The 25,630-nt window shown below is 38.2% G+C and overlaps 2 protein-coding genes and 1 long non-coding RNA gene across 12 annotated transcripts in view; 1 reads left to right on the plus strand and 2 right to left on the minus strand.

Annotated features, from left to right (window-relative positions):
* Positions 1 to 22,540, minus strand: LOC121714816 (AP-3 complex subunit sigma-1). 10 transcript variants are annotated; one of them, XR_006033449.1, is made up of 8 exons: positions 22,308 to 22,536; positions 16,116 to 16,207; positions 13,910 to 14,021; positions 8,462 to 8,533; positions 7,525 to 7,632; positions 1,339 to 1,491; positions 875 to 923; positions 479 to 637 (listed from the first exon to the last, which is right to left on the minus strand). XR_006033449.1 is itself a non-coding variant. In XM_042099899.1 (8 exons), the coding sequence occupies exons 1-7, from the start codon at positions 22,374 to 22,376 to the stop codon at positions 884 to 886; spliced, it is 576 nt and encodes a 191-aa protein (XP_041955833.1). In that variant the 5' UTR covers positions 22,377 to 22,535; the 3' UTR covers positions 479 to 637; positions 875 to 883. The 10 variants fall into 10 exon arrangements, 5 of the variants coding, with proteins under 5 accessions (XP_041955832.1, XP_041955831.1, XP_041955833.1 ...); XM_042099899.1 differs by having other exon boundaries at positions 1,339 to 1,421; positions 22,308 to 22,535; XR_006033448.1 differs by having other exon boundaries at positions 613 to 637; positions 875 to 1,003.
* Positions 21,733 to 25,630, plus strand: part of cdo1 (cysteine dioxygenase, type I) — a 9,367-nt gene continuing 5,469 nt past the window's right edge. Inside the window, exon 1 of the mRNA XM_042099894.1 lies at positions 21,733 to 21,757. The gene's annotated coding sequence lies outside the window, so the exon portion shown is untranslated. The remainder of the gene's footprint in view (positions 21,758 to 25,630) is intronic.
* LOC121714818 lies at positions 23,739 to 25,490 on the minus strand. Its single transcript, XR_006033451.1, has 3 exons — positions 24,979 to 25,490; positions 24,587 to 24,884; positions 23,739 to 24,503 (listed from the first exon to the last, which is right to left on the minus strand). It is a non-coding gene; the product is annotated as an uncharacterized LOC121714818 (long non-coding RNA).

Consider the following 25,630-nt stretch of genomic DNA (forward strand, 5'->3'; position numbering starts at 1 on the left):
TCAAGTCATACAATGATTAAATATTTTATTGTGTTACAGAGCGGGGGGAAATATAAGCCCCTTACAGTCACACATTAAAAACAAAGTCCACTTGTAGTTTTATATGAAAAGATAATTTAAAATACTTCAGTACATACTACAACTGAAGCAAATAGCATAATTTGATATATACAGTATTTACGCATGTTTGAGTCATCTGTTGTACAAAGAAACAGAACAATATGATTTATTTTTTAAATACTGTAGCAGCCAATACTTAAGGGCAAAGGCATATTTATAAAGGAACACTGGAGGTCATGTTTTGAAGGAGGCAAACTGATAAATGCAACAACAAACACATGAAAAAAGTTATATCAGAAGGTGACATTCAAAATATACATGAAAGAACAACACACTTATTCAGTACCTTCATTGTCTTTGATGTAATATGATATTTGCTTCATTTTGGTAAACACACCATAGTAAACATCCTTTGGAGCGCATGTATGCCACAGTCTCTCAGGTTTTGCTATTTGAAAGAGGGCAGATTTGGCACTTTAATGCTAATGTCTCCAATATTGATGTTCTTGGGCATTTCAGGAAGATTCATGTTCTTCACTGCTGATACAGCACGAGCAGGGGCTCCAGCAATACCAGCCTACACACACAAAGTTAAATTCCGTTAGTAATGCTAATGAACCACACAAACACGTAGTACACATATCCACACACACAGCCATACAACTCAGCACAGCACATTGTACAGATACAGTCAACCACCACACAGAATGCAAAAGCACCAATCTTGACAGACGTGCACAAGTCTGCGTAGGCGTTCCCATAGGCCCAAACTGTATGCACATGCACTGCTTGTTCAGACAGAAAAAAACACAACCTGCACCAATTATGACCATCTCTGGGGGAGAGGCAGAGCTTCAGAGGGCCTGGATGGACAGTTAAAGAGCAGAAGAGAAATCAAGAATCATCGCAAGCCATAGAGGAGAGCAGCATCGCATGGAGAACTCTGATGTGTAGAAGGGCCAGAGGAAAGAATGAAACAGGGAGACGGTTTTAAGATGAGAGGCATGAAAAGATGAGGAAACTAATCTGATTTGGCTAGTTTATCATTATTTATTTATTTCCTTTACTACTAATGAAAAGGACAAGAAAATGTGACCTCAACTTGCTGTCTGGCTCAGCTATATCAACATGGCTACATTATGAGACAAACTTTTACAAATACACTTCAAAACGTCATACACAACAAGAGTGTAGTTAGTAGATGAGTAGATGTTTCTGTATAGTCAATTCAGTTACATAAATTATTATGTATGTGATGGCCTCACATAAGATACTAACAGCACAGAGACTTTCTGAGCATCAGGCTGGCCAGCTTTGAACAGGAGCCAAGTTGGGATGAATCCCTGGGCTGTGGCCGGATACTGTTGGGGCACATTTTGAAAGGACCATGGCTGATGAATAAGGCAACACTTTGAGGTGCAACAACACCATCTGTAGTATTGGAAGAAAAATACAGAGCCTTTGCAACACACTGGTAGTATCTAATATAAACACACGTTAGGTTCAGAAATGTATTCATTTCAATATCACTATAGTGAGAGGCAAAAATGAAATGTATTAAAATGGCCAAGTGTACCATTTACCTTGAACAGCATTCAGTGTTCAGTTTCATTTATATTCGGGGCTAATAGTTGAATGAATTCCTACATGACCCAGATCCAAAATATACTACACATTCACTCATTCATTCATTCATTCATACCAAAAGAAAGCAGAACATGTGAATGTCAAAATTAAGTTTTTCTTGCATTTTTGCCTCGCTTAACCCATCATCCAATGTGATGAGATCTTTAGATCATAGAGACATGCAGGAAAAGTCATTCCGATTAAACTTCCTGTTTAAGTGTACAGATTGTTAGGAAGGACCTTGGGCCAATCTTCATGTGAAGCAACCTCAAGTCTCTAGTAATTATGTAATGTGTTGTGCGAATTGTTCTCTTTGGCCTCTTTCACATCCACAACAATGTTAGATTGAAAACAATCTATAGTACATAAGAAATTGCCCTGTTCACTTAGCCATCAAACAGCAAAATGCCATGCGCCTTCATTACCGACAGCTTATTACAGAGTAGTGCGAGCAATGCTCAGTGAAACGAGACACAGTCAGCACTGCAAGCTAAGATTTCTTGAATAGTTACATCATCATGCACAATGGCAACCATGGCACATTTCTATTTATGATATCATGCCAGTTAACTTTTAACAGTTGGAAAATACTGGGTGTGAAAATGAACTAGGTTAAACTCATGTATTTGGCAACTGAGCAGAGAAGCTGAGATAACTTCTGAGACAATCTACTGAGATCATTAGTGACTTCATTCAAATGAATACTCTGCCAATTAAACCATTTAAGGTCATTTAAGTTTCCTTGCCCAACTATTCTGATATCAATGTAGTGAATGAATGGAGAACTCTCCCGTCCTCTCCTTCCTCCTTTTCCAAAGAAAGGAATTGGCAGATGAATGTTGGTAAAGTTACTGGGTTACTAGAAGATTAACTGTCATCAGCAACACAGCATCAAAAGAACATCTTTCAATGTAAGTGGGAATTGGGCCTTTGCCTCATGCCATGTCTCAGTTGGGTTGAGGTTAGGCAGCATGCGGGCGTGCAAAAAAATTCACCAAATATTTGATGTAAAATCGGTTTGAGCCATTAAGCTGTTGATTTACCCGTGCATGTCTGGATTCCAACAATTCCTCCTGTGAACTTGAGGGTTCCCTTAATTGTCAAACATTCTACACCGAACAACCACATTTTGCCCAAGTTGGAGACAGTGAAATCCAAGAGAAAGATATTGTATTGCTCTACTTGAGCGACTATGGCTCACAACCAATACTTTGTATACAACCCCTGGCAAAAATGATGGAATCACCACTCTTGAAGGATGTTCTCGGTCTAACCGTTGATGTGCCGTGAGAAAGGTTGGAAATAGGCACCCACCAGCCCAGCACTAAACTCCAAGAGTGGTAAACAAAATCGAATATTTCAGGCAGTAAAATCCCCGGTAAGGACCAAACTAGATTTTGTTCAAATCTACACACCTATGGCTACTGAAAAATGTAAGGTTAATTTATCAAATGTTATTTTGAAGTATTAAGCAACATTGTTGTTTTAGAATGTTCAAACAAAAGAGTTGGTAATTGTCGGTTTTACGATAAACACTCTATTTTTGTGCATTAAAACTGCTTTTTTGTACATTACAAAGGCTGCCCTAGTCGTTGGACATGGGCCTGAAGTCCTAAAAATCCTAAAATATTTTGCTATTTGGCCTAACTTTGAAATCATGAAAACAATGTAGTCAACTCTCTAAAGAACTATCTAGTGTAGAAATAAAGAGCGTTGTATTTAGGGCTTGCATGATTTCAATACCAGATCTGCTCTCATGAAGTAGCCACACTGTTTAAATGAAACAACTTAATTCACACTCTCTTGACAGACTTTGGTGAGGTGCATGCCACTTTCAACTTTTAACTTCAAACAGACACTTGTGACCAAAATGTGACCAAACTACAGATTTCTTTTGGATGCAGGTTGTCAAGTCCACCTATTATCACTAAATAAAAGCACTCATCACTGGTATTGGAGATTACTTAGAACTCGTTGAATCCAAAGCTGAAGTGGACCAAAACTGTATCTGTACAATGTGTCTCTACTGGTAAAATGACATTTTGAAAAGAAAAACACTGAACAGAGACATTGGTATAGCTCTTTTTTTGAGGGACCTAAACATGAACAGGAACATGAGGACACACTATGATAACTGATATTCCTGACATACAACACACATACTTGCATGTACAACTACTTACAAACACGCTACACACAGAACACAGGGGCTACTAAGAGCTGACTATGAAAGTATGAATGTCAAACATCTGTCTATCCTTCTATATCACAGAATACCTCAGCATCTCACCTATTATATCCATCAATAAAATAAACTCAAGCGTTAAACTGCACCAAATTAGCCGTTCTGTCACAAAGATGGCCCTGGACATCACCTTTTCACCAGTCTGATTTCTACTCAGCATGTGCTGCCCTTCCATTAGTAATATGACAAGAGTGTTCAACAGATTTTACCTGTTGGGTCAGTCAGAAGTGTATAATCTAAAATATTAGAACCAGTTAGTGCATACATTAGTACACAGCCTGGCACCTGGCACAGACCTTTTTAGTTTAAACAGTACAGACCATTTTAAGTTTGATGCTCACAATTGACAATATGAACATCTGGATTAACATGGGTGACTTATCCATGTTTAGCCTTCAGGTGTAGGAACCTCAGACCATGAAATCCATTTCAGAGTGATACTGGATCTGGACAGCCATTTTAAAAACAAAATTCTTCAAAATGTCAAAGTAATTATTAAAGCACAATTATAAGCAGTACTAATATTTTGCAGATGCTGGTGAAAATTATAAATGCAATGTAATTGCTCCTAATGGTCAAAACATGCCTTGGGGCACATTAGCAGCTCAGTTCAGAACCTGCTGAAATGGAGCCGACAGTCTGATTACATTAGCCTACCATTAGAGCTCATAGTAGCCCATCACAAATTGAAACAGACTATTTAGTTTTGCTATTAGACATGATGTGGTGTGGGTAACATTACTGGTTGGAGTGAGGAGCAGTACCTGTGTCTACCTGTCTTGTCTGGGAGACTGAAAGATAAAGGTCTGAAAGAGAATGGAAAGAACTGGAGCAGGTTAGAAAAGATGGAAGAATGTTAGACTAGATTAAGAGAGACACAGAAAAGTAGCAAAGTCATCAGAGTAACAATGAAGTTGGCAACCATATGCCAAACACAGAGAAGGGAGTGGGAATTTCTACTTTAGATATGACAGATTTTGTGGTTTTGATCCTTATATAGTAATTAGATTTGTTTGTATGTATGTCATTCAGATTTAATTAATCCTGTATTATGTCTCTACCACTCTTCCTGTGACTGGCATAAGGTGATTCAAAGAGTAGGGGGGTTGAAGTGTGGACAGTTTAAAGCAGGGTGCCCAGTTGAGTTGGTGTGGCTGTAGGTTGTCATCCCCATAGAACAAGAGCACGTCTTACTCCTGTAATTGATTTAGAGTTGTTGACCATCATATCGTTAGTTAATTTCAGAAGGTGTCATCCTTGCATTGGACAAAAACCTGCAGCCACAGAGTAACCTCGGTTCAGAGGGAAGATCTGGGATGATCTGACGCAAAGCGGTAAAAGACTCTGCCGTCATTTATAGCAGACTACTGCGAGGAGAAGAAACCATACCCCTAATAATGCAGGGCCAGAAGATGGATTCAGGCCCATCACAAGCACAGTCAGGCATCCCACTCTCGCATCATCTGTATCATATTTATACAGTCTATAACTCTATGGATTTTTTTCAGTCTATGGATTTTTAAAACTATTGTATTTTATTTAAGTTCTATTTAACAATTTGAAAGCATCTCTGCGTGCTTTGAACAGACCCTGAATAGACACTGGTGGAAAACAAAGTAACAGTTTGACTAGACTAAGCGAGAGAAAAGCATGCCAAAGAACTTACAGTAAAATAATATTTTAATCCTGCATCAAAATGACAACTAACCACTTAACAATCTTACTGTCCATGTGAAGATTAATTTCTAAGCCAACTCCAGAAAATTGTTAATAAGAGTACATTTGTTAAATTGGCCCTAAGGATTTTATCAATGTACAGTTGTACAAGTAGTACAACCAGTTCTTCCCTCCTTTAAAGTTGGCTAAAAAAAAACCTAAAAGGTACACATATGATGACTACATGCAAGCACACAAAGTGTGAGGGATTTCTCAAATCTCTTTTTAAATTTATCGGTCTATTCTCCTGGTTAGCTTTCAAAATTATTATGTTTAGGGTCAACAACATCTTAGATTTTTTATAATACATAGACATCAAATGTTGCCATTTTCTCATAATGACTAATTGTGAATGAATGAAACCTTTATAATATACATGTAATATCAAGTAAGAGTGCATCCTGGGACAAAGCCACTCTCTCTGAGACATGTAAAAAGGCCCTAGGTGAGTGTATCCACAGTACTATGATGTAAAGTGAGGATATTTCCTGATCTGCTTTATATCAAAGACTCCAAGATGCTTCTGTATTTCCTCGTTCTGCGTGTCTGATTCCGAGGATTCAAAAAGTCAAATTCAAGAGTCACTCCTCAGCGGAGGACCACAGTAAACACAACTGCAAAAGATGTGTTACCTGTTCCTGTTAAAGATAGGGTTTCCTTCTTAACATTATGGCTATAAGCCTGAAGTGAAAACAGGTAGACCAACACCATGTAATCAAATATCGAAATGAAACACTCAATAACTCAACTCACTCAAAAATGCCAATGACAATGATTCATGCATTACCTGTGATTAGTACATTTTCTGATGTAACTACTTATGACTATACTAATGCCTTTCTTGAAACCACCATGGTTTATTTAAGCAATAAACTCCGAGAGGCCATAGGTTACTACATATGACAAGATTTCATAAAATAAAGGCACAGCAACGAGAAATGTAACAATTTATTCATAGATAATCATTCTTCTGCCAAGGAATATATTTCCGAGTCGAGACGCAGCTATTCCCAACTTTTCTATCAAGTTGTGGTAGCACAGTAATATAGAACGAAATGCAGTCAAGGTGTATGATTATGCTGCATTTTACAACGCCATCGAACGTGATTCAGCCAGTCACAATCAAGGACCGGAACTATCAGTTTTAGAAAATAATACTAGATACCTAACCTGTGCTGAATGCAGCATTAGATGAAAGTATTAATGTTAAATGCTGAATTACCAACCACTTAGTGAAATGTAAAGGATACGTGTTAATATATCAGCTAAATACATTCAGTACTGTTTTCATTTTTATTTTTCCTGACTTGCTTTGACTATTGTATGTCTATGAACAGCTACACCCTTCAAAAATAATGATGCAAAAAAAACATGATAAACAAGATAAAACATTCAAATTCAATGTCAATATCAGTAAATGGTAGGCAGGTAGCTTGACATATTACCAAGGCTGAAAATGTTGCATGCATTATAATGTCATATTAATGACATTTTAACTGGAGTACTGAGTGAGGCTGTGATATACAACAGAACATGTAAGAAATTGGGAGGCAGGAGACCCTGCCAGAGAGTTTATAATCAGGAGAATTAAAATACTCTTTTAGGATGATGATGATGATGATGATGCTAGAAAAAGTGTGTATACACATCTCCTGTTGGTGTTGGTACAGGCACAGACTTTAAAAAGGTAATGTTAAGGAAGAGGAGCGTGCAACGGTAACAGCAGTAACAACTACTAGCAGACATCTCAAGCAAAGCACTATGAAACATACACTACAGAAACAAGCAGAGGACAGAGAGGGAGAACAGATAGCCTTGCAACATTCCCAAGGTCAACAACATTCTATAGAAAAGAAAGAGAACAAAACTGCAGTTACCTCTGACTTCTCCATCTTGTTCTGGGAATCCACCTGTGTGATGATCTCATTCATGTTGGTCTCTAGCACCATTCCTCCCATCACCATCTCCCCCAGAATGTAGTGTACCTGTTAACCAAGACTTTAACAAGAGTCTACTCATGACACCAAAGGGAAGGGTTTCCCTAGTAATGACTATGTGGAAATACACTTTATACTTAGTGTGAAATCGATAAGAACACAGAGAAAGACCATTTTCAATTCAATCTCAGGCTGCTTTGCACCAAATGATAGCAGCATGCTTTCTGAAGACATTCTACATTCATAAAAAGTAGGGCTGGGCGATATATCGATATAAAAGATATATCTATATATTTTAAAATGCGATATGGAATTAGACCATATCGCATATATCGATATAGTTCAAATTTGTGCTGTGATCCTTGCTCCACGCAAGCCGCTGACCGGAGCTCTCTGCACTGCTTCCCTCTCTGCACTGCTGTGAAACTGCACGCTACTTTTCTCATATAAATATATTTATTTCAGAAAAAGATTGGCCTATTTTATTTTATAGGCTATTTTTATTTAAGATACTTTTTTTATTTAAATGTGCACCTTACAGAGCTTTGATTTAAAAAAAGGCACTCCAGTTTTATGTTTACATTTTATTGTTATTTGAGTAGTGAGTTTCCAATAAAACTACTCATATTTGACTGAACATTTCATTTTACAGCTCTAACTTTGCGAAAAAAATATCGGGATATATATCGTATACCGATATTCAACCTAAATATATCGGGATATGACTTTTGGTCCATATCGCCCAGCCCTAATTCAAAGGAAATTATTTTTACTTTACTCATTGGTTGAATAATCCAATGTCAGTGTCCAATCTGAAGCATTATAACCCAAACCTCAAGCCTCAAGACCTGGAGGAACTGATTTCTGTACACATTACCTTATCAACATGGAAAATCAAGTCAAGCTCACAGACATTCTCAAAGCATTTGTCCAGGGTTTCCACAAAAACCTGTGGAAGAGATATGCCAATGAGATTGCAAAAAACCTGCAACGTCCACCAATCACACAAGGGCAGAGGGGTTTGTACAATAAAACATAAGCTTACTGAAAACAGTGGACGTCAAAGGACGTTTCAATCAATCAATTTAAAATCTTATGAATTATTATCAAAACCAACATTCACATCAGAGGTCCAAAACAGCAAACATTTCAAATCTTAAAAATTACTATCAAAACCAACATTCACATCAGAGGTCATGTCACAGGATGCATCATAAACCCTTCTCACACTAATGGCCTGGGTCAGACCAGGGTTATTTAAGAGGTGTGTAATAAAAGTGCTATATCTTGTGATTATATATATATATATATATATATATATATATAACACACAATGAAAAAAATGAGGAAAAATCCAACCTTAAAGGGAAGCTAATTTATTTTGAGAAAAAGGAAAATCTCAAAGAAATAAAGAAATAAATATTTTTAACAAAAGCACGTCACTCACAATTATTGGCACCCCTGCTTGTAATCCCTTCTTAAGCCAATAAAACAGCTTGTAATATTAAATATATATAACATAAAGTTGGCATGGGATTTAAGACAATTCGTCTTTACAAAATGTCCCCAGATGGTCCAGATTTGCACTTGTGCATTTTCCTCTGACTCACCCCACTGTTTTTCTATGGAGTTTAGATCAGGGGCCTGAGAGATGGCAATGCCAAAGCTTGATTTTGTGTTCAGTAAATCATATTTGTTTTGATCTGGACGTTTGTTTTGGTTCATTTACTTGATGAATGATCCAAACATGACCAACTTTTAGTGTCTTGGCAGAGACACGTATTTCCTTTGAAAATCTTCAGATTTGTCTTGGTGTTCATGATACCATGCACCTTAAAGGAGAATTCCGGTGTGATATTGACCTAAAGTGTATTGAAACATGATACCGAGTGTGAACGTATGTCTCATAGCCCATCTCGGCTTGTCCCCTGCACTCCAAAATCTGGCACTAGTTAGCCGATGCTACAAACAGCTTTTTCAATAGTGGTGCTTCGGCATCGGGCTAGCCATGCAAATAAATCACTGTTTTACACCCATTTACGAGGCTCAATGTATCTCCACACTACATTGGTAGACTTCCGAGGGCCCTGACATTTAAAACGAGACATTGAGAACTTTGAAAAAGCACTGGTAGTTTACTTACAAGACGATTTATACAGACAGTATCTTCACGAAGTTTAGCGTTTGCAGCCATCTTGAATTTAGTCACGATAAGTCGAGCCACGAGTAAGAATGAATAGGTACGATAAGGGATCAGATTCCAAAAATAATTCAGTGGAAATGCATGGATTCCAGTTGCTGCTACTGGAAGAAACTGGAATCCATGCATTTCCACTGAATTATTTTTGTTGCACTAACAGGGCTAGCTAATATATGAGGCTTTTGCCAAAGCCTGTTGGTAGCAGGACAAAGACATCCTTCTTGATAATCAAATAGTTTAACGCCAAAAGTTATTTGCTCAAGTTGAATGGGCAATTTGCAATTGAATGTGCAACCAGTATCTATAGCCACTTGGCCAGTGCGAATGCAAATGGAAAAAACAGTTTTGGGGAAGAGTAGTTAGTAGAACTGTTTAAAAGTGGACTGTTCCTATAACTAAGTTCCTGTAACTACTTGGTTGGAAAGAGACTTTAGTGAAAAAGAAAGTCATGAACTACTTCTGAAAGTTCACAGACACTCTGATTAAATTAAATAAGTTGAAATTAGATGGGGAAATGCTTCTGTTAGATTTTGTATGCAAGAAGTGTTTTTGTTAAAAATCTTTATGAGATTTTCCTTTTTCTCAGAATAAATTTGCTTCCCTTTATGGGTGGATTTTTCCTCATTGTTTTCATTGTGAGAGTTGGTGAAATTAAAGAAAAAGCAAAACGGGAGCAAGTGTGCGGACATTCAATTTTGTTTTTTTCATTGTGAGAGTACAATAAATCACCAAAAGATTATATGGTAACACTCCATAATAAGGTGCCATAATAAATAGCAAACTAGTAATTACCTAACCCTTTGTTAATATTTGTTAATTGTTACTAAAATATCTATTTGGCACAAGTTAATAGTTTTTTAATCATTAATTCAATATTAGTTGTTTGCATAAAATCTGTATGTTAATATTTTAACAAATCTATTAACTAATATTGTATTAATATGTGTTAATAGTTAACTAAATGTCTTTTTGGCACTAATTAACAGTTATTTCTTACATCATTTAAATGTTAAAATGTTTATTTACAAACTATATACTAATATAAAAGTTAATGACATATTATTATTTATCTAGCTTTTCTGATTAGCTTTGTGGAGAATTTATGGAATTTATGGTTTATGGCTTTATGGTATTGTGGGGTGTATAAGCACCCTACTGCCAGTGGTTGGTTGTGTGAGAGTTTGCACACCTCTTCTTCCACTTCATCCTTATTGGATACCTTTGTGGTTGGCTGTCCTGTAATTGGTGACCCTCTGTCTAAGTAGTGTACTCTTTGCCTTTGGAAGTACTATTTGGTTGCTGCTTGAATTTAGTGAAATTCAGGGGAGGGGTGTAACAGAGTTAGAAATATAGTTTACATGTAGTGTGTGTATGTGATTTTCGCCGTAATTAAGCAGCTTTTTTGAGATTGGTGTTTTGAAGCCCCCTTTGGAGAAACGGTATACTGCAGCTCTGCTGCGTTTTGTCCTTGTATTGTTGCCATAGCTGATCAGAAGCGGTATGCTTTGCATTGGGTACAGTGAAAACTTTGATATACCACCTGTATTATATTACTTTACATGTATTGTTAGGATTTGGTAGCAATTCTAGCAACTTAGAGAACGTTTATTAATGTTTTCATTATGACCACGAGTTCATACACGAGTCTAAAGTGACTAGCTGTAAACTCTACTAGCAACTTTCCATGCATTCACTGTAGTTTAGCTTAGTGCTCATGGAAAGTGCAATTCAGTCTAGCAGGAAATGAATGTACATTTTGTTTAGCATTATGTTTATGCATTACCTCCGTATGGTCTACATCTGTGAGTGTTTAGTGAGTCTCAGAATATTAATAAACTCGTTCTGTGCACCTGAACATTCCATGTGGCACGTCTCCCTTGCTAGTAGGGCTGACAGTGATGGTATAGGAATCATGCATGTAATATAGCCCATTCAACTACTTCTTTTTATTTTGCTTGTGCAGATGCTGTTTTATGTATGCCAGTGCCTGAAGGCATGTTTTGTTTGAACTTTTCCTAAAGGAATAAATGTGATAAGCCAGTTTTGGTCTCAGTCCCTTCACTGTCTGACTAATAGTTATATATTACTACTTATATTAATAAAGCTTAACCAACTTTATTATAAGGGTCCCCCATACTGATAGTTATATATTACTAATATATTAATTAAGCTCAACCAACTTTCTTATAAGGGGCCCCACGCTTATAGCTATATACTACTAATATATTAATTAAGCTTAACCAACTATTGCAAGCGTTTCTGGCACCGACAAGAGTGGCGGCATGTCAAGGTAGCTCCGTGTTTTTTTCTTGAATTTTCCTTTCGGGATCAATAAAGTATCTATCTATTGTAAGGGTCCTATGGGGAGTGGTTCATATTGGGATAGGCAGAAGCACAGTTTAATATCAATTAGTTAAATAATAATAAATCATTAACTTTTCTATTAACATATAGTTTGTAAATAAACATTTAACATTTAAATGATGTAAGAAATAACTATTAATTAGTGCCAAAAATACATTTCGTTAACTATTAACACATATTAATACAATATTAGTTAATAGATTTGCTAAAACATTAACATACAGATTTTATGCAAACAACAAATATTTAATTGATGATGAAAAAACTATTAACTTGTGACAAATAGATATGTTAGTAACAATTAACAAATATTAACGAAGGGTTAGGTAATTACTAGTTTGCTATTTATTATAGCACCTTATTATGGAGTGTTACCTATTATATTATATTATACCTGTTTTTAGTCAACTTTACCAAAGGTGCCAATAATTCTGGAGGGTACTGTATACACATACAGTACTGTGCAAAAGTCTTACATGTTTTGCTTCAGTAATGCCATATGGACCATATTTAGCAATAAGCCCCAAGAGGCTGTAGGTTACACTGATTCTAGCAGAGCAGAGCAGCAGAGTGCCTAAAACCCCCCTTAGCTATTGTAGAATCAGTGTAACCTACGGACTCGAGTGGCTTATTGCTTTTCTAAAACTGTTGCTATAAATACCTGGCAAAGTTTCATAAAGTAAAGGCAAAGCAACGAGAAATGTAACGATTTATTCATAGATAATCATTCTTCCGCCAAAGAATATATTTCCTCTATCTGAATGGTTTCCAAGCAACGTCGTCGAGACGGAGCTACTTTAACTTTTGTATTAAGTTATGGTAGCGCAGTAATATAGAACGGAATGCGGTCAAGGTGTATGTTTGTACTGGATTTTACAATAGCATCGAACGTGATTCAGCCAATCACAATCAAGGACCGGAACAATCAGATTTAGAATGTTTATTTCTCACTTTCACTCTTAATTAGAACATGACCAGAGAACACAGGGAATACTCTATGTACAGACTATTTAAATACACATAAAATGTAGTTTTTGTTCTGATACCAGTGCAATTTCAGTCTCAAGCTGCCATTGGATTTGTTGTTTTAGCTGTGACCCCCAAAAACACACACACCATACCCACACTCCACCCACCCACCCAAACATCCCCCCCCCACACGCACACAGGTACACACCTCTCCCCCACACACCCTATTACACCCCCCCCCCCCCCCTCCCACACACACACACACCACTGTCATTATAACACTCCAAAAACAACCAATCGAATGGATGCAGAAGACTAGAACCGAACCAGAAAAGCATTTTTTTTATATTCCCTCTATCTTCTGGTTGAATTCTAATAAAGGTAATGAGAAATCAACATATACTTTGTATACTACAACTATAAAGTGAGTGCAAGGCCAGAGTAATGACAAGGAACCGTTCCTGCCTCAAAACCTGGATTGCTGCTAAAACAGTGTGGTCTACAATCATTGAGGAGACATGGAGAGGATTGGTAGGTATTATAAGAACCATTATTAAAGCTGTGATGGCAAATAAAGATGTTTTGATTGATTATATAAAAAGGGTATGAATCATTTTGGAGAAATTCAACAATAAATCAATATTTTCCAGGGGTATGAATCATTTTGTTCCTAACTGTAAAATTCTACCAGAATATAGAATGGTTGATGGTCACATTATTTCCAGCTTTTCTAGATCAGCTAGTTTCCTGGCTTTATTTATTTTTTATTCAATAGAATATAATTTCACTTACCTGTATTAAATCGAGTATCCCAAGTTCACTTTCCGATGAATCCACGCAGAAGACAAAGTATAAAGTGGCATAGTGCCTATAGATGAGCTTGTTGTCAGAGCCCCCTATTAAGCTGCCAAACACATGAAGAGATTAAACAGATTAATAAAATGCCTGAGTAGAATATAATTTATTTATGTGTTGCAGGTTAATCATGACGACACCGTATAGACTGTTGTGCATGGAATCTTGCACAGCATCTGTCTATTTGAATGACTTAGGGCAGTGTTTCTCAACCGGGGTGCCGTCCAGCATCCTCAAGGGTGCCGCAGAAACGTGGCTGACCCTAGGCTAATAAAATGAAATTGAAATAAATGAATGCATCATTTTGGAATCTTTCTTCTAGCTTTATCACGCAGTTAAGTAAATGGAGGCCACATCAGAGAAAATAGTTTTTCTAGATTATTTTTTCTAACGCCGAAGCTGCAATCATGGTTTGGAACGTAGCCTGTATGACATCTACAAATATTTACAGCGCCCGATAGTGGATTAGTTATCATAGCATTGTGTCACTGTTAATTAGCCAGCAACATGGAGGGGTTTTTGAAAAGAAAAGCTCCAAAGTCTGATACATAAGGCCTTAACATCATCCACTTCATCATAGGTCTCTACCTCCTTCACTGTATGAAGAGACTTAGAGTAGCAAGACTAAAAAACGACAGTATGATGACAATTATTTCACGTTTGGATTTATCTTCCAGGGTTGGGTAGTATCACGTTACAAGTAGCCCAACGCACATGAGTAAAAAATATATTTTTTTTGAGGAACGGCAACTTTCCATATTCCTTTTTCAAAACTGTACTTCTACTTTCACTCAAGTACATTTTTGAGCAAGTAATCTACTCTTTACTCTGCTATATTTTCAATTGTCTTTCGTTACAAGTACAAGTTTATTATCGGAGGAGAAAGCATCTCTAAGGAGAAAAGCGCACCCTTCCCTCGGTGCACAACGGCGTGGGAGAAAAGAATCAGGGCTTCAGAAATCATTGTTACGTTGCCCTGTGAGTATAAAAGTAATGACTGGCCTGACCATGTTATAGCAGCCTACTACACTACTACTACTCTGAGCTGGACCAGGAGCTACGTGTGTGTCAGTCATCCATTCCTGCGAGAATAAAGCGGTTGTGTGCATCGTCCCAGGCCCAAGTGTGTGTGTGTGTGTGGATGAGTTGTAGTATGCTACATGTGTTATGCATTTGTTAGTCTTCAGAGACAGTGTGTGTATTCTAATGATAATCTACATAAAAAAAAATAATAATAATTTTGGGGTGCCTTGAGATTTTTCATTCATGTAAAGGGTGCCGTGATTGAAAAAAGGTTAAGAAACACTGATTTAGGGGCATTCAGTGGTATGCTGCCAGATTAGCTGATAAGAGTTTTACCAACCTTTGAATTCATTGCCAGTGCTGATCAAAATTGCTTTGAAATTCGGTTTATTTTAATGTGTTAACTTAAAGTGACTGATGTCACAGTCTCTGCTTTTCATACTTTCATGCTTCATGCTTATCTGATTTTCAACATTCTGGTTGTGAGTTTGGCGGCGATATATCCTGGTGGAAAAACGTTCCTTCACCCAGGCGTATTAAATTACTCCAGCGATACAGGAAGTCAAGGAGGGGACTCTGAAAAGGACGGGACCTCTCTGGTGAAGTAAATTTGAATAAACCAATCGCATGCATGCAACCTTAGAGTGATATTAGCCCATTTAAGATAACAGCGTGTTTTTTGAGAGAGCACAATTTCACACCAATCTGTAAGCATAGTCAGGTTATGCCCTGTTCTATTTGTCTTTTCAAGTTGTTTTCCAAGCTGGTTGTTTTCCAGGGAACGCCCTCTGAAGTCCAAACACGACTCGTCAACTCGGTCTAGCCCAGAGTACTACGAGTTTGAACTGCCAAGATGGCTGCGCCTATTAACAGTAAATGCGAGTCTTATATGCTGTGTTTATTAGCAATTCTGTTGGATTTGTGTCACATTACATCAGTCGTAGATACCAACAGTGTCCAACCCCTATATGTCGCTATGATGTTATGACGTTTGTTTGGGTCTTTACAAGGCTCATCACTGAATATTTCAAAAGTGTAGCCTATCCAACCTGCCATCTGCTGGGAGACACTCACAGAGGCACAAACTTATACAAAAGAGAGAATGTTGGTAAACACTCACATTCCCCCCTCCAGGAAATTGCAGACATTCTCATCTCGTTTTGATACTAAGTGAAACGTCTCTCTGATGATCTGCTGTTCTGTATCTTCACTCTGAGGAAGGAAATGAAGAGATGACAAATTCAACCACTCTCCAGTATTAGTCAGTCAATGTGCCGTCAGGCAGCAGCTATTTACAACACAAGTACTCTCTGTTGATGATGAGTTGTTAACTCATTGAATGCCAAGCTGTTTTCGGAAGCTTTGTCCTAGAGTGCCAGCAATCTAGACCATTGTTGATGATTTTTGTACAGCCACAGCATATTCTGTGTTATAGCTATGAACACATACAATGGCTCGTTTAAAAGGTGAGACTTTAAGCTATCAGTGGGTGCAAACTGTGTATTTCTACACGCCTCTGTTCCTGAGAAATCCCAAGCTAAACAGTGGCTAGTTTTCATCAAAATCGCTGTTTTTTTTCTACAAATGGAGACGTCTTTCATGAAATGTTGCCTGTAAACTTTCCGGGAAGTAATCAGCGAGACCTGGCGAGACTGCCACCTAGTGATAGACCCACGAAAATGGCCTGGTTTTGAGATGACGTGCATGCGTCATTGATTCGACCCAAAGCGGCAACCGAGTTATGATAAAATGTCCAGATAAAATGTCCAGATTGTGAGTTTTCGATCGTCATATATTTCATTTCCATTCATCACAGAGTTCCCAAAATCACATATACGGTGTGTTAGAGTGTCTAGTTTCGTAATTTAAAAAAAAAAAGCTAAAAACGTAATATTACGTTTTTGGCACTCAACGCATGGGAAGGAAAAGCGTGTGTGTTTCGGCACTCAATGAGTTAATATAAGGCTCCTTTGAGTTTTAAGTTCAGTTAAAAGTATATGGTAAGCATGATTGCAAACTGCACTCGAGGGCATTTGTCTTCATCCCCTATTGCAACATTTGTGTATGGAAATTGGCCCACTGGTTAGCACTCTGGACTTGTAACCGGAGGGTTGCCGGTTCGAGCCCCGACCAGTGGGCCGCGGCTGAAGTGCCCTTGAGCAAGGCACCTAACCCCTCACTGCTCCCCGAGCGTCGCCATTGTAGCAGGCAGCTCACTGCGCCGGGATTAGTGTGTGCTTCACCTCACTGTGTGTTCACTGTGTGCTGTTTGTGTTTCACTAATTCACAATTGGGTTAAATGCAGAGACATTTCCCTCACGGGATCAAAAAAGTATATATACTATACTTATACTATACTAAATTATTGTGTGCATGTGTGCGTTTGCTTTTGTGTATACACTGCAAAAACTGCTTATCTAATAAAATCTAACCAAGTGTTATTAATCTTATATTATGATCAAAAAATATAGTTAATATTGTTTTCAGTATAAAGAGACTTACCTAGCTCTTTCTCGTAAAATAATTTGACTTAATTTAAGAAGACTTTGACTCCTTTTAAGACGTCTTATCCTGAAAACAAACAAATTTGTCTGCCAGTGCGTTAAGCACATTTATACTAAAAATAAGCACATTTGTCTGCCAGTGCGTTAAGTAAATTTGTCTTGATAAGACTCCTTAAAATAAGTCAAAATCTTCCTAAATTAAGTCAAAATGATCTTTCGAGAGTGCTAGGTAAGTCTCTTCATACAAAAAGCAATCGCTGATACAACCTTTAATATAAGATTAATAACACTTGGTTAGATTTTATTTTTTGCAGTGTATGTGTGCTTCTCTGTGTGTGTATATGTGTGTGTGTGTGTGTTTTCGCTTCTGAGTGTGTGTGGGGGGGTAATGGTGTGTGTGTGTGTGTGTGTGTGTGTGTGTGCGCGTGTTTGTGCAAGCGTGCGTGTACGTGTTCATGTGTCTTATGTGTGTGTGTCCGTGGCGTGCTTGTGTGTGGGCCTGTGTGTGTGTGTGTGTGTGTGTGTGTGTGTGAGTCTGTCCGTGCGTGCCTGTGTGTGTGCATGTGAGTGCGTCTGTACATATGACTGCATGTCTACTGTGTGTGTGTGTGTGTGTGTGTGTATGTGTGTGTGTGTGTGTGTATGTGTGTGTGTGTGCGTGTGTCTATGTGCGTTCGTAAATTCAATCTGACACTCTGAAAACAGAATACCGCACAGTTAAAAAGTTTTGGAGCGCTCGGAGTGGCAATTTACGAACGCACCCATAACACAGGAATTCCCGTGTTGGCAGCAGTAATCCTAATGTTAAAGCTATATGTCAAAGGAACTGTATGTAAGATTGTGGCCAAAACTGGTACTGCAATCACTTTTAAAATACTGTAGAGCGGTGTATCCCCTCCCCCTCCCTACGGTGGCCAACAGGTGCAAACGACTTGTAACTTATGACAACAGATGCAAATCAACAAAACATGTGCAAACAGATAAAACACAACCAACTTAAGAAAACATCTTCATCTTCATTTGACAACACATGCACATCATTTAGAAAACGCGCTGCAAATTCAGACAACATTTACATTTCAACGTGCTACGAAATTCACAACACAACGGAAGTGTTTCCGGGGGACACTTAAAAGTGATGAACACTGAACAGGTGGCGAACGGGTGTGACAACGACAGCTCCTGTTAAAAGAAATCTGGCTTGAAATGTAAGTATTTGGGTTTATCTTAACATTTTAATGACACTTAAAAGTGATGAACACCTCTCCTTTACTGTCTGTACCTATGTAGTTCGCCACCTATTCAGAGGTGTTCATAACTTTTAAGTGCCCCCTGGAAACACTTCCGTTGTGTTGTGATTTTCATAGCAAGTTTCTGAATTGCGTGTTGTGAATTGACAGCTCGTTTTTGAAATGTAAATGTTTTCTGAATTTGCAGCGCGTTTTCTAAATGATGTGCATGTGTTGTCAAATGAATATGAAGATGTTTTCTTAAGTTGTTTGGGTTTTGTCTATTTGCACGTGTTTTGTTGATCTGTATCTGTTGTCATAAATTGCACATTGTTTGCACCTGTCGGCCACCGTACCCTCCCCCCTGACTGGCAGAGCTGGCAACCCGGATTCCGAAACACTACTGACTTTGTGATTAGTAGATAGGTGGAGGGTGGCGCATCAGGGCAAAACACAACATGACAACATCAACATCAGTTGAGGGGTGCAACTTCACTTTTTAAATGACAATATCCTGGCTGGACTACTGTTGTCAGTGATAAGTATTTGAAATGAACATTATTCCTTAATGTCTTGACATATCAGGGCCATTTTATGATTAATGAAATGAAATACATTTCTTACATACGCTTCCTTTAACCATGTCTCTATCTCTGAAACGCAAAATTGATGATGAAAACGGCAGCTCCAATCGGAAAGGACTGACAAGTAGGCCTATTTTTAAACATTGCTGTCAACATCAAGTAATAAATCGAAGTGTTTACTGTGCAATGAATGCATTTCGGTAATGAGAGAATATAATGTTAAGTGGCACTACAAGTCAAAGGAGTAAAGTAGCCTAGCCCTCGGTCACTTTTGTATGGAACAAGAGCTATGTATAAGTATAAGTATATATACTTTTTTGATCCCGTGAGGGAAATTTGGTCTCTGCATTTAACCCAATCGGTGAATTAGTGAAACACAGTGAACAGAAGCACACACTAATCCTGGCGCAGTGAGCTGCCTGCTTCAACGGCGGCGCTCGGGGAGCAGTGAGGGGTTAGGTGCCTTGCTCAAGGGCACTTCAGCCGCGGCCTACTGGTCGAACCGGCAACCCTCCGGTTACAAGTCCAGAGTGCTAACCAGTGGGCCACGGCTGCCCCCTATGTAGCCTGGACATTGACTTGTCACCCGACGCAAGATACCTTTTACCAAGGCTCTTTTATAAAGAATGTGTATGATAGCTATATCACCTGATTGAGGCATTACAATGCTGCTTATTGTTTGCCAGTACGTTTCACTGTGATTTGTTTTACAAATATGAAATATGACAGAAGTTGGATGTTAATGATTGTTAGCCCGTCACTTGATTGAGGCATTAAAATGCTGCTTATTGTATGTCAGGATAGTGTGTCACTGGTTTCTTTTAAAAAATTATGAGCTATGACAGAAGTTGGGTATGAATGTTATATATTCCATCCCATAACACAGTTTTACTGGTTTATTTTACAAATAATCTGAACCTACTATAAGCACCTTATGTCTGTTTGGAATTGTTTTGAGAGCCTATTGATGCATCTCAGAATAAAAGAATGTCCACCACATCCAGTGTTTGTGAATATCTTTAACTGAACTTATTAAATGTAGCTGGATACTTAGAACGCATGTCTCTTATTCATGGGTTTCATCAGGTCCCTTTCCACAGGTGTATTAATCAAGCACCATACAGTCTGCATTGATAATTAAGGTGCTTGATTTTATACACCTGTGGAAAGGGACCTGATGAAACCCATGAATAGCCACAATAGTCATTTTAGCAAAGCCATATTTTGGGTGGCCCGCGAAGACCCAGTGGTTGTCCTGTCTGGCCCACTTGGTAATGAAGTTGAATAGCCCTGGCCTAGAGTCTAGAGTCTTTTGTAGCATTAAAGTTGTTATCATGCAACTAAAACAAAGTACTTGTAACTGTAACCATCAGAATTCAAAAACTGGAACAGTAGTTTGTGCTCACACTTTTCCCAATTCCCACAACCAATGCAGCACCATCCCTTTCAATCCAACTGCTCAAGTTGGTTGTTTATTTTTATTCTGATTGAGGCCGATTCTAATCGGATTAACTGTGCATGCCCATGCAAACCCACCTACTGCAACCTACAACCTCCTTGGGCTTATTACACACCAAAACAAAACAAAAAATGATTTTATTGACAGACACTCGCCGGTGTTTCCAATTATTCTCTTGCCCCTTTTCGAACTGCCGAAGACCGCCAAATTTTGCAATGACAATGACAACTTTAGTTTCAGTCACAAATAATTGGAGTATTCACTCTAAATACACACATGCTGTGCCCAAGCGGACATTATTTCAGAGACAGAATGTCGTCTTTCCTGCCGATAGTAAGCACGAGTATATCACAAGGCGAGTCACGCTGGTCAGCCTAGCCAGCCATATTACATCTTATCGACCGGTGTAAATATTGCAAACGCCCTCGCAACCTTTTGTTAGAGCCACCAGCTCAGTGTCACAATGCTATTATCGCTCTGTAAATACTTAATGACCTTCTCCAGGTATCACAGCCTATTAAATGTCTGGTGAGGAAATACAACAGGTTTCACAACCAGCTAATGAGAAGTTGAGAACTCATTCGTCTATGAAGTGGGTTGGGCGACATAATAATCAAAGTAATTGATAATTTCCGATAACAGCATTACACCCATAGATATATATACTGACAGTATATATATCTATGCATTAAACCAAAGGAATAACAAACGTTTTAAGCAGCAGCAGCAGAACAGTTTCTTCAAGGGCGACATTAATGTATCCAAACGTTTCCAACTGATCTGCGCATGTGACCTCAGCATCCTGGAAATGCTATGGTAAAATATCATAGGAAAAGATAAATCGAATAAATCGAGCTCGTCAATTTTCACAGCGGAGTTGCCTGCATGAGGAACTGACTTACTGATAGCGTGACATCATTTAAAGTCCTGAAATCACTAGTTGCTACTAACGTTACTGGTCTTAACGTACATCTCGCCTTTGCAGTGTAAGTAGAATGGGCAAGCAAAAACTTAACACGTCGTTAGCTAACGTTACCTACCTAGCTCACTCGCTAACATTAAGTATTTCCAAACTAACAGCGGTCTGAAGCTGTCCCGATACAGGCAAGTAGCGTCTCAGGCTTAAGAAAATGCAAGCTCAAGGCAAGATAGCTAACGTAACGTTAACATTAACGATTGCTGTTAACGTAATGCTGCTAACAAGAAATCTCACGTTAACGTTGCCGCTAACGCTGTAAAGAGACTAACGTTGACGGTAGGTCTAGTTCTGCTGAAGTAACGTTAGGTTGAATTTGTCACTACCAATTGAACTTGACAGTTTAATTAAAGGTCATGTCTGTACATGCTAACGTTTCCCTAGCTAACTCTGACTTCGAAGACAAGTCTTCCCTTTAAATTGAAGTGGTTAACATTAACGTTAGCTATAACATACAGGCAGGCAGACTGACCAACAAGATCACCACAACGCAGCTAGCTCTAGCTGTTACAAATGGTAAACGTTAACGTTACGTTACAGTTTCCGATGTCCATACTTACATAGTGCTCATAGAATTTCGACAGTCTCGGTTTTCCATGATTGTTGAAAATTAATATTGCTTTTATCATTTTCAAAACAATACAGCTCAATCAACGTAGATACAAACTACTGTAATTTAGACACCTTTACACCTCCTGATTCCAGTCTACCTGACTGGAAAGCTGTGTCAAATTACAACTCAATTGCATGTCAATGCATGCGTCAAGACACTAGAGAAGACAGATGTCTAGTGAGTGACTCCAGAAAATAGTAGTCAAATGACACGTCTTCAACTACGGATGCCGAAACGGGTCAAACGACACATTAAGCCGAGCCTACTTGTGCTGTGTCACCACATTTGTTGCGTCTACTTCTCCAAATTTCCTTACCATTAATATCTTCGGGTCTGTTTCACCTCGTTTCTATTATTTCTATTCTCGACTATTGGTACTGAAATTAGGTTCAGCATACCTGACAAAGATGCTCATGCTATCAATTTAGATTGAAGCTATGCCACATGATGAGTTTAACCTGTAGATGGCAGCATAAAATAACAGCTCAGGCCCTAATCGTCTTTTATTGATAATGAAAAGATGAAGTAGAACTATCAGGGCATGGAAAGAGAGAAAAAAACCTGCGACTGAACTGCGGGAACAGCAGTTGGGTAAACTTGTTGTGTTCCTCTTCAGGTTTGATATCAACAAATAATAATAGCCGATCTGATCTGTCAAATCCTTTGTCTCTAACCTAGGCAATGAAATCAAATTAATTCATCGTTCGTTTTTAATGACACATGAGTAACAGACTCTGCGATCCAAGAAAGGTTCTCTCTCAAGACAACACTCGAGTTGTTTGGTTTTTCAATATTTATTTTAACTAATGAAATAGCAAACACCATGACTTGCATCCTAATATTCTTATGGCCTACAGACATGGACACAAATGACTCTCCTTCTTACAGTTAAAGGCACATATAGTATATATTTTATATATATATTGCATATTAAAACATATTAAAGAATGTACTGATTCAGGTTCTGATGTAAGCTTGCTATAGCTTATGGACCCTTTCAAGAGAGTTCCATTATCAGCATCATAGTTGGCCCCACAAGACTTCCTTTTTAACATTCCATATGTTATCTTAATGCAGAGGAAGTAGATTGGGGCCCAAATAGAACGTTCAAGCATTGTTTTTGTTTTTATTGTTGAAAGGGTCCATAGGGCCTATATGGCTGAGATGACAATAGAACCCTAGGCCTAATAAGGCAAAATAATATGAAAATATAGTAAGAAATACAGTAAATATAATAGCCATAAATGCCCATGACAACTTTACACCAGTTTAAAAAAACAAGTTTACTATTTCACTCTTAATTCACAAATTCACTTTTTTGCTTCAGTCTGGTATCCACAAACCACATGGCCAGTTCTGAAGGTGATGATACATGGGGCAACTTTTTGAGCAATGTTGCTGGGCAACCACATAACCAATCCCATTTATTCTGATTAAATGATCATGAAGATCGACAACTTCCGACAGCTGTGCTTCTACTCTGGCTCGTCATATTTCTGTGCCTGAGTCCTGGTGTTCTTCATCTATAGATGGCCTTCTCATTCACACTGCACTGCAGTCTTTAAAAGCACCTTGGATAACCTTATTTGTCTTCCATACTATCTGCTGAGATGGTCTGCGTCTGCACCCACAAAAGAGTCATTTGGTGTCTCATAGGGCTGCAGAATTATCGCAACCGCAACATGAACCACTGCAATTATCACAGAGGCTACAAATAATTGCGCACAGTTAATTAAATTTATTATTTTTACATTCATGTCATCCTGTGCCACTTCTGATTGGTGAGCATGCCTTGTGTGTGAGAAGTACATCACTTCTGATTGGCGAGCTGCACTAGGCATACTCACATACTCACACTTACACATCACAAGTGGCACAACCTAAAAAGACATTTGGAATATTTAACTGAATCAATTCATTGACATTCGAATCAAAAATCATATCACAAATCCGATCGCAATATCAGTCAGAAAAATCACAATTAGATATTTTCCCCAAATCATGTAGCCCCAGTGACTCATCAGCAGCGTACCAACAAGAGATAGCTTTTCAGGGTCATGTTTTCCAACAGTCTCCAGGCTTCAGCAGTAGCTGGCAATGAGTGTTTGAGAATTTCCCCAATACCCATCAGCTTCAATGAGACCTGAGGCAGAATTCTGTTATCTATTATTTATGATTTTAAATTATTTATTACTTATTATTATTATTCTCACTCGCTCAACTTACAGGGAACTGCAATACTGCAGGGAACTCCTTGTAGCATCACCACTCTTTCCCGGGTCCAGGCCTGGAGTGGGGCAGCTCAGCGATCATCTTGAGCCATGATGTCAGGACTGGATCCTGTTATACTATAAAATTATAAATAAAGTAAACATATTTTTAGGGGGGGGGGCACTGTGACGCAACTGGCTACAGCGCTCTTACCATATAAGGGCCCAAGTGCCCTCGGGGACTCCGGTCATTTCCCAATCCTACCCCATCTCTCTCTACCACTCGCCTCCTGTCTGCCTCACTTCACTGTCCACTGTCATAAAAAGGCCAGAAAATATACTTTTAAAAAACATATCTTTATTATGAAATTTAGTATTAATTAGTACAATTCAACTATTTAATCATACCTTTTTTGATCAGTTGCCATTATGATTCCTTCATCTGTGTGGATTTCATTTATTAACACCAAAAACTTGGCAAAATGTCCTGTCAATACATGCATGGATATGTATTTACTAAGAGAAATGTTGACACATTAAATAGGCCTACTTGTTTCCTCTATTTTACAATGGAGGTCATATTCTTGCTTATGTGTAGCCTACTGTATATTGTTCATCTAAATGTATACCCAAAAAGCTGTTAATAGCCTATGTTTGAAAGTCACTCCCATCCTCATATTTTTTGCCAGGTCAAATAATTGCCACATGTACCTGATTAGGGCTACTGCCACACTATAGGCCGAATGTCACTGTACCGAATCATTCCAATCTTTTTTTCTCGAGTCTTTTTGTTAGAAATAGTTGAGGGTCTAACTAAACTAAACTAAAATAACTAAATAACTACTGCTGAAGATAACACACTGAAGGCCATTTTTATATACAGGCATTACATTTGTGTTCAAATCTGTCTGAACAAACTGTTTAAGGACACGATCCAATATTGGTCACAATTATGTCGTAGGGCTAATGCTGGTTTGGGTTATTCAACTGAATGTCTGTTTACAAACCTCTACGTTTGATTCTACATTGTTCTATAGTGTTCTTTTTACAATTTGTTAAA

Source organism: Alosa sapidissima, chromosome 8 (genome assembly GCF_018492685.1).
Source record: "Alosa sapidissima isolate fAloSap1 chromosome 8, fAloSap1.pri, whole genome shotgun sequence".
Lineage (NCBI taxonomy): Eukaryota > Metazoa > Chordata > Actinopteri > Clupeiformes > Clupeidae > Alosa > Alosa sapidissima.

Bases quoted from the DNA above. Each gene is read 5' to 3' on its own strand.
- LOC121714816 (XM_042099896.1), bottom strand. From the start codon at position 22,376: ATGATAAAAGCAATATTAATTTTCAACAATCATGGAAAACCGAGACTG. The intron at 16,208-22,307 runs GTAAGTATGGAC...TTCCTTCCTCAG, and splicing joins CGAAATTCTATGAGCACTAT to AGTGAAGATACAGAACAGCA. The intron at 1,492-7,524 runs GTAACTGCAGTT...CCAATACTACAG, and splicing joins ACAAGATGGAGAAGTCAGAG to ATGGTGTTGTTGCACCTCAA.